This window comes from Mercenaria mercenaria, chromosome 12 (assembly GCF_021730395.1).
Source record: "Mercenaria mercenaria strain notata chromosome 12, MADL_Memer_1, whole genome shotgun sequence".
NCBI lineage: Eukaryota > Metazoa > Mollusca > Bivalvia > Venerida > Veneridae > Mercenaria > Mercenaria mercenaria.
Window position 1 is genome coordinate 40,470,334 of NC_069372.1, and position 10,080 is coordinate 40,480,413.

Below are 10,080 nucleotides of genomic sequence, written 5' to 3' on the forward strand. Positions count from 1 at the left end.
CCCTTCTGCTTGACTAATGTGGGGCTTCCAGGTTAGCCATTTGTCAAAGGTCACTCCAAGGTATTTTGCCTCATCTGCTTCGATCAGCGAAGCATTTCCCGTCTTGATTTTACCCGCCCTCTGCTTTGACGACAGGGAGAATAGTGTGGTGGACGATTTCTCTGTATTGATCGATACACACCAATCTTCAGCCCAAGCTGAAAGCTTGTTAATGGCTTCTTGCATGCTGTATGTGGCTGTAGTGGCATGTTCTTCCTTACACCATAACACCAGATCGTCAGCGTAGAGAGCAGCCTTAACTCCTTCCGGTAGTTCAGACACCAGATCATTGATGAAAAGCAAGAAGAGTGTAGGGGATAAGACTCCGCCTTGTGGGACACCATGACGCAACAGGAACTTCCTACTGCTGGCATGTTCTAAACTGACTCTTGCTGTCCTGTTGTGGAGGTATGACTTAATCCACCTCAGCATGTGACCTCCTCTGGAATGTGGTATTTGCGAAAAAAATCCCGTTCACAGTTTGTGCTTCAGCGCATTCGTCGTCACATGAAACAACAAACTACCAGGATACATGATTTGTTCACAAAAACTGTTTTTCGTAAAATATTAGTACATGTAGTTTAAATAAAAAAACAACAACAACACATTTATATACAACAGTGATGTAATAACAAAATGACATAAATGCATACGTTATGTTTCATTTCTAGATTAAATGTACAAAAATATATCCTTGTCTTAAGATATGATTATGATGCAAAATATTTTGAACTCAGAAGTTATAGCAGTTGTTTACCCACCTGCGCAATCTTGTGTCGATATAACATGTCAGATCATAATGCGAAACAAGGCTGTTGTGTGTTGGTGCTATGATACATGTAAAATACCCCTTTACGGACATGCGGCATAGTTCATATTTTGTTTCTTAAACATAAATCGTCGTCTTTGAAAATCTTATATGTCATACTACTGTGTATCAAAACAACAAATAATTCGATACTAACACTAAAACACATGGACGGTGTACAATGAGAGTAAAACTGAGATAAAATGTTTAACTTGTCTATGTTACAGTGTAAACTCTGCTGAAACATGAATGTAGTTCCCATCATTTTATCACATGCTTAATTTTGTCGTTTAAAGTTTCTGATTGGAAAATTGAATGGTTTTAAAGAGAAAGAAGAAGTACCACAAACAACTTCGGAAAAGGCAAAACCCAAGTTGCACGGTATCCAAAAAGATGTTATCTTGGACACGAGCAAGTTTATTAAGACAAAATTGAAAACAGTAGAGTTGGCATTTGAATTGTGGTTGCAGCCGAACATTTTCTTGTTATAGTTTATCAATTTCAATTCACTGTATGCTGTACTGTTGCGCTGTATTTTAATTTGTGAGTTCGCTCAAAATATAGTCTTAGTGGATTCGTCAACTCTGTAATGTGACTTAACTGGTCGAACACCTCTTGGTATATCATTCAATGTTCCATACTTTGGTACGCTTCCATTTTCTTCGGTTAAACTCGTGGTCTCCGCAATAAAAGTAACACTGGTAATTTGTGTAATATATGTATAGGTTAATATATGGGAGAGCGGTGCCTTTGAGTGATAATGGCCCGAGGGCTATTATCTTCTTCCAGGGCCATTATCACTCAAAGGCACCGCTCTCCCATGTATTTACCTGTTTATTACATGTTTACCTATAATATAGTAAGACATGTTTTTTGTGTCATTTTTATGGGCACTTGCATCTTCTGGCACAATAAATTTCAGCTTTTCAGTTTCTATATTATTTGTATAAGAGTCTATTTACTGTATAAAATCAAATACCTGGATAGTTGTACTTTCTTGCTTATTGCATAATTTAGGGATAAAAATACGTTATTTCACGAAGAATACACGATGTTACGCTCAAGATGATAAAATGAAACGGAAATATTCGCTGTTTTACCTCCATGAAACGCCATGACGTCATTTCTGTTTACGGACGTTAATTTCCCGCGCTAACGCCAGGGCCATTATCGATAATGGCCCCGGGGCTTGTTATGATAATGTGATAATGCATGACACAATGCGATAATGGGAGAATTTTCAGCACAAATGTGTTACTATTTTTGCATTACATTGCATTATTACATTACTGATTGGTAACTAACATTGCTTGTGTGTACTATAATATTACCCAAAAATGTATCTGACTTTTGGTTGCTAAAATTGTTGGTTCAGAATAGGAATAGAAAAAAAAGACTTACAAAATTTTATAAATTGTCTTTGATATCAATAACACTTCCCTAACGATTATTACTGATATACGTGTTAGCGTAGTTTGTTCGAATCATGAAGATTCATGTTCATGCTTTCTGGTCATAATAACATCTGATGTTCATAGCATCTAGACCTGAAAATATCTGAAAGAAAACATCTGCATGTTAAAGTCGTTGTATGTATAGTGTGTATAGATGGACAAGATCCAAAAGACAAAATGTACCTACAGACAATGTCTCCGAAAATTTAATTTTATTTCTGCTTGCAATCTAGACAACTGAATCTATAAACAGGGAAGATGTTAAAATTATGTAGGAACACTAACCCTAATCCTACCAGGCTTCATGAAAACATGATATGGCTTTTTTATCAACCGTTATATTAAAATATCAAAGGGCCATTTGACGCTATAAAAATGTACGACCCTAAACAGAAAAGAAATGTACACGAGTTGCACAATAAACATTCTCTGATAGTTGGACACTATTTTTTTTCAGAAAAAAGTTTGCAACAGAAATTGCTTGAAGTACAAGTTTGCAACAAAAACTAGCTTGAACAAGATTTATTTGGGTATAGCACTATCCCGAAAACATGCAGAGCCAAACGTTTATCGAATTCTTCACAATTAATTGTTTTGTCTCGTTTAAGGGCCCCAAAACAGGCTAGTTTGATCATAAGAACGTTAAAAACGGCAGGAAACGACGCAATTCAAATTTCAAAACATGAACATGACCATTTTATAGCTTCAATAACGTCGAGAATTCGAATTTGCTGAAACGCAAAACCGAGTGTGACGTAGACATAGAACTGATACATGCACATATCCATAGAGTTCAAAATACCATAGAAACCCACTTACCTGATAAAAGAAAAGAAGCGAACACGCGATGATTTAAAAAAATATCCGCTATTTTGTAAGTTTGCAACCATTTTGCTCGCTTGAACCAAGTGTGCAACTACTTCACGTCCTGTCCCCTTGTCTTGCGAAAACCATCGCAAATGAGTTGTCCACGTAAAAACTAACGCCGCTTCAGGTAAAAAAGGTCTTGTAACGGGATAGTTCGACAAACTGAACCAAAACGAAAGCATTGAAACTGCGTGTATACACCTATGGAATTCATTTCTTTTCAACCAAGATTATTGCACCGCCAACATACACAAAGGGAGGTAACAACAATGTTACAAAATTGCGTTTCTCATAAATTTCAATAACAATGCAAATTATAAATAAATATAATACAATAGTATTATACGACTTGATGTACTGATGTTGTTGTATATTTCTATACTGTATATTCATGTCTTGATGCAAATTTACTATCATGTCTTGTGTTATAATAGCAATAAAATATGATTAAACTCAATATTTTGTTTGAAATGGCTTTTATAGAACATTTTATCTTATTGAATCCCAGAATTCCCCTTGAAGGGCCCTCGAAGCCTACTTGTATTCTTGTTATCTTAGCTACTGCACTTGTCCGTCTGATTTGCTCAGAATTATTTGCTTGAACTTTATTAAGAATGTACCATGTTGCCTAATTGAATTTCAAAAATATATCGTTAAGGATCTCAGCTCTCAACTCCTACCTGTACTCTGATTATTAATGATAGCATGTGTACTTTCTGTGTGCTCAGATTCTTTGTCTGGTGTGGCTTTAAATGCACCATTTTATCATCGACCTGATTTTCTCGGCCATTTTGCTTGAAATGTCTGTAACTTGCGTGGTGTTGTCTTGTAGCATTTCCAAATTTCTCTGGGAAGATCTAGGACCAAAATCCTATCTTTACGCCAAGTATGCAGGCCAGTAGTGTGTACATTTCAACTTTATTTGCTCAGAATATTTGTCTGAATGATTTTAAAATTTTGTTGACTTCCAAACGATTTGGGGCGGACCCAATGTACCCCCAACCCAACTTGTATTCTAAATATCAACGGTATTGCTGCGTACACTTCTTCCTGCTTTACTCATTTTTTTGTCTGAAATATTTCAAAATAAAGAATATTGTTTTGTTGACTTTTAAAATTTCTCGGGGAAGACATCTGACGTCACCCCTACCTGAACTGTAGTGAACTGAAGTCTGAACACGGTTTGGTCTGATTATTTGTCTAAAATGGCTTAAAAGCGTACGTTTGATCTGACAAAATTTCTCGTGGAGCATCTCTCGAATCCTCACACTCAACTATTCCAGTTATCAAAACAAGTGATGTGTGTTTAGAGTTTTTGTCTTAAATGGACTTAAAACACATCATTCTACCGTGCAAAATTTCTTTCGAAATTTCTCAGGAAGGTTTCCCCAGTTTCTAATCCTACCTACATACTAATTATCAAACCTAGTAGTGCATGTACACCTTTTATACCAGTTTTTTTTTTTTGGTTTGAAATATGGCATAAAATGGAATATTTTGTCTCGAAGAATTTCAAATTTCTCTAGGAGCACACGTACGTTCACCTTATGTAACACCTGTCCAAGCTTCTAGATCTTGGCCTGGCAACATCCGATGTGACCTCATGGAAGTTTAATGTTATTTTACAATGCGGATATTATCACGGCTAACAATTGATGCTATGAGGACAACAGACCAACCCTATGATGTAAAAAAACACAACATGTTAAGTAACTTTTTTACCTTAAAAAAAATAAATGAGCCGTGCCATGAGAAAACCAACATAGTGGCTTTGCGACCAGCATGGATCCAGACCAGCCTGCGCATCCGCGCAGTCTGGTCAGGATCCATGCTGTTCGCTTTCAAAGCCTACTGCAATTAGAGAAACCGCTAGCGAACAGCATGGATCCTGACAAGACTGCGCGGATGCGCAGGCTGGTCTGGATCCATGCTGGTCGCAAAGCCACTATGTTGGTTTTCTCATGGCGCGGCTCAAATACTAATATTTCAGACAAAACCGAGGGACTTATAGATCAGATTTAAAATGTTTAGTACATTGATATAGATATGTTATAGTTTTCACATGAAACTATCTACACTTCAAAAACTTGATAAGGTATAAAGATTAAATCAATAAAGTGGAAAACCACAGGCCGCACGTCACGGCAAATATGAAAATGTTGCAGACTCCGTTTGATTGACGCTGTTCATTGACAGTACTAGTGGACATGGATGCTACCGCCTACGCCCTCTAGATCTGGGTTGAGCAATACTCAACATTTGCACATGTACTAAACAGAGATAGTCGCATATGTTGTATTTGTAAATTCACGAAATTACCGAAAATAATGTGTACTATTAATGTTAACTTTCGTGTTAGGAACCATCCATAATTCTCGGTCATTGGAATCTTCATTAATTTCATTGAGTCTTTCTTATGGTGGCTGATTTGTGCCATTTATTTCGTTCTGTCTAAGCGACATAACGACAAGCGCCCTGCCAAACGTCGCACCGCCGAACGTCGTTATGGCGTCCAACCGAACATCGCCCCCGCCGTATGTCGCACCGACAAATGTCGCCCCGCCAAACGTCGCACCGCTGAACATCTTTGTCCAGATTATGACTTTGTCTTACATTGTGAAAATTCTATAAAACTGCCTCAGTGAGATGGATTCTTGTGAACAAACATCAGATCCCTATCTGAAAGGTCAATGGTACACTTGACTTAGGAGGTTGGGCAAGGGTCTCAACTACGCAGATTTTTGACACTCGTAGAGTAATCTTCTTTTTTTATTTCCTTAATAATACAGCTAGTGCCATGAAAAGTCCGGGCACTAAAGTCAAGAGGGAGAAACGTTCGGCGGGGCGACGTTAATCGGGGAGACATTCGGCGGGGCGACATTTGTCGGGTCGACATTCGGTCAGGTGACATTTGTCGGGGCGATGTTCGACCGTGGGCGATGTTTAACAGGGCGACGTTTGGCGGGTCGCTATAACGACGCTTGTCGTTGTGTCGCTGCGGCAAATGGCACAAATCAGCCACCATTATAAACCGTAAGTTTGCAAACAATCTACGAGATGATAGTTGTTTTTGCAAATCTTTCATGACGTTGACCGATTTTCATCTTTATCAAGACAGGATTATACATATTATTGTAATATCACGAGTGACAAAATAAATTTAAGTATAAATACTGACATTTTTATAGATAAGGATTTTGTTCTACTTTGGCCGGTAACAGACATGATGAAAATCTACATTTTTCTTCTGTTTTCTACTGGTTTGTGTTTTTAAATAATTCACTATATTTTAGTTATTCTTATTTACATTGCTAGTCTACTTCTACTTTCTATAATAACAGTGTCGCATACTTGTCGGATAGGAAGTAATGCTGTTCAAAGTATATGTATATATAGGTGTCTCATTAGCCATCTTGGCTGGCCCTTTCGGTAGGGGTGATACTATAATAAACAAACGCTGTATATTTTACTTTTTATTTGTTTCTCAATTTACAGTGTTCTGCTACAGTGTATTGGCTGAAAATTGTGTAAATATCAACGACTGTATTCTTACGCAGTGTATTCAAACAACAGTTCATTCCCATATTGCTTGTGACAAAGGGCATTGCACGTGCAAAGAAGACGCTAAACGTATGATTTTCAATTCTTATTTTCAAAATATCTGATACTGCCAAAAGTATTATTATTATACCACATTTACACAGCGCTCCGTTCATGGAACATCGCGTTCAAAAGTATTTTACAGAGTACATTTTAAAAGTACAAATGATTACAAATTCAAAGGAGCAAAACAAAACAAAAAGACTTTCTAGTAACATATAAACATATGAAAACTTAAGTGACTTTTATGAAAAAAAAAATAGAGATGCATTTATCAATTTGTGAGATGTGGTACACAGAAACAGGTTTAAGCAGATTTTTAAAAGCAGCCAGCTTGTCAGCTTTCCTTATATTGCTGGGAAGAGCGTTCCATAAAGCTCACATCACCGTTTTTTTTTTTTTTTTTTTTTTTTTTTTTTTTTTAGTTTAGGACAATCTGTCACGAAATGTCTTGCGATGTTAGGTTTGTCACCGGTCTGTACACTATCATAACCCTAATACAGGCTCGGGACTTATCCTGTTGAGCCTTCTAGGTGCGACTGTATTCTGATTTTTACTGGTGACAAATGACAAATGAAGCTCTTTCAGGACGAGAGTAATTTATGATTGTAACGGGACGCCCTAGTGATAATACCAGCTGCCATGTTCTGGGCACATAATACTACAAGGGTATTAATGAAACACTGTTATAATTTTGAACGTGTATACACATGGAGTGCTATAATTATGTGGTGCTGTAATAATAATAATAATAATGATAATGATGATGATGATGATGATGATGATGGTTGTAGCGATGATGATGATGATAATGATGACGACGACGACGACGACGACGACGCTAATGATGATGATGATACATACGACGAAGTACAGAGTGCGAGAACTACTTTATAAAGTTTATTATCACTGATATATCTCACATGCTGTACTTTATTCATATAATGGACAGAACAACAATATAACCATAACTCTGTTTGGAACAATCGCCTTTTTTTATCATCAATTAATTTGATATATAATAGTATTGAGTGATACCTGTAACATGAGCAGGGAAGTTGAACTAAACTTAAGCTTGATTTAAGGTAGCTTGATTTAAGGTTGAACACAAACAAAGGTACAGGTATCGGGTATGAACAGGTGTTTGGAGATTGCAGAAGGCTTATGCTGGGGTTAATTAACCATAAGCAACAGGAACTTATATTCGTTATGAACAAAAGCTGCGAACCCATAAATGGGCCAACAAAAACATATTTTTCATATAGTATTCCCCGTTATGTCACGCATTTGATCATATTTTAAAAAAAAAATGTTGTCGTCATTAATAAGCGCGAATTAAACATATTCGTCCTCTGTGTCTGAAGAGGGATTTCTGACAGAAAACAGGATTCCTTTCAGCGCTGACTTTGAAAACATTACTCTGCCCAGTTTTGTCTAAAATGCTGCTTAATGCAAGCATACCAAAGTAGTATGAAAACAAAAATATACCTGTACAATATTTTTTTTAGAAAAAAAAAAAAAACATATAAAAAGATAGATGATTCTTCTTGATGCCATTTTAAGCTGACCTATAACTGTTAAGATTTTATATACCTTTTTTATGGTAATTGAAATAAATCCGAATATCAGTATTAACTTATTGAATGCAAAGTCTTTGTGGCAAGGGATTTCGAACCCTTACCATATATATTGAGCGTTACACTCGCCAGCCCTATTTTTTTCTCAGACGGCAAGAGTACTTTAGATACGTTTTAGATTATTTTGAGGTTATATAAGATTTAATATATATATTTTTCAGCATGTATATCTATACAAGACTGTAACATGGGTGCTAGATGTATTGGAAGCAGCGGTCAACGGGATAAGTTTCATTGTCTAGACTCGACGTGTCAGTGTATCTAATAAACAATATGCATACAAAAACATTTGTGTTCACTTTTATAACAGCATGATATTCTGCTTGTTTGCTTTAACACTGGTTCTTGAATGTCAAGCCCAAACACTAGAGTTTTCAACTGCTTGTTTGTATGTAAGCTTATATTATTTATAGCCGCCACCTGTAACCCATATGGGTGACTCCTTCAGAAGGCTGTGGGTAATGTTAGAAGGAGGACAGTGCAAGATACAGAAGACGCTCAATTCCAGAAGCTTCCCTGGTTCTTTAACGTGCCAGATACAAAGCACCCTCTTATCCCAATGTTAGTTATTTTTAGCTGGAGGAATGGGGGCTCGAACACTGCACGACCCCTGGTTTCGTAGTCAAACAGTTTTACCACTGAACCAATGCGTCCGCTTTCAACGAAAATAATAACACACATAAAACCTCCCAAAGAAATCAAAACAAACAAACAAACTCGAAAATCGCACGAAATTGAAAAGTTAAGAAAATATTCGCATAGTAAAATTAGTTGTAGTACGGACTTTGTATATATACTAAAACACGAACATTTTGCAGCTTCGAGATGAATGAAATCATGTACATATGTCATTCATCTTATTAAGTCAGTACAATAAACTGTATGTCATGAGACTAACATCTGAAAACTCCAAGATAAGGGAACGAACAAAATTTGATAGCGATGCACTATAAGAGATATAAGGTCATACTAGGCTATTCACTTCGCATGAATTCAGGTCGCCGAAAGCATTTAGGTAATGTCATAAATATTACATAATAATTGATTATGCAGACATTTTGACAATGGGGTCTTGCTACACTACTTGCATGTAGGAGCAGAGAATCTATACGAGTGCGAATAGAACAAATATAGCGATCACTCAGGCGTGACTGGTTTGATTTCAAGCTTGGTGTGACATTCATTAAAAGAATAGTGCCAGCAGGCAAGATGGACCATGCCTTACATAATTGCAATCAAGTCGGAAGTGAATCCACCCAGTATACCTTAAATCAGCCAACACGAAAGTAAATTAGTAGTACATCCGCTTACTTTGAAAGAACAATATGCTATTACACCCTACCGACAACGACCTTTCTACCAAGATGCAACCCGTGACTCCCTCCAGACATCCCGTCCGCAGGCTCAGTTGAAGTCGTCAATACTGATTAGGTTGCTTATATAGCAGATATTGAATATTCAAGTTCAAGTTCAAGTTTCAAGTTTATTCAAAAGTCAATGCCCTTATGGGCATCTGACATAAACATTACAAACAATGTAACATACAACATGGGATATGAAACAAGATGTAACTATTGTGAACTGTGTACAAGGAGGATGAGAAATTTTATTAAGGTAGTGGACCCGGAATCACAATTGGTAAACTATAAACCCTCTAAATAATCTACAAACCCGA

At 36.8% G+C, this 10,080-nt stretch overlaps 1 protein-coding gene across 1 annotated transcript; it reads left to right on the forward strand.

Annotated features, from left to right (window-relative positions):
- Positions 1-6,270: 6,270 nt before the first annotated feature.
- Positions 6,271-8,691, forward strand: LOC123535337 (serine protease inhibitor Cvsi-2-like). The gene is made up of 3 exons (XM_045317954.2): positions 6,271-6,428; positions 6,664-6,798; positions 8,567-8,691. The coding sequence occupies exons 1-3, from the start codon at positions 6,392-6,394 to the stop codon at positions 8,668-8,670; spliced, it is 276 nt and encodes a 91-aa protein (XP_045173889.2). The 5' UTR covers positions 6,271-6,391; the 3' UTR covers positions 8,671-8,691.
- Positions 8,692-10,080: the final 1,389 nt, after the last annotated feature.

Bases quoted from the DNA above. Each gene is read 5' to 3' on its own strand.
- LOC123535337 (XM_045317954.2), top strand. From the start codon at position 6,392: ATGATGAAAATCTACATTTTTCTTCTGTTTTCTACTG. The intron at 6,429-6,663 runs GTTTGTGTTTTT...CTCAATTTACAG, and splicing joins TTTTCTTCTGTTTTCTACTG to TGTTCTGCTACAGTGTATTG. The intron at 6,799-8,566 runs GTATGATTTTCA...TATATTTTTCAG, and splicing joins GTGCAAAGAAGACGCTAAAC to CATGTATATCTATACAAGAC.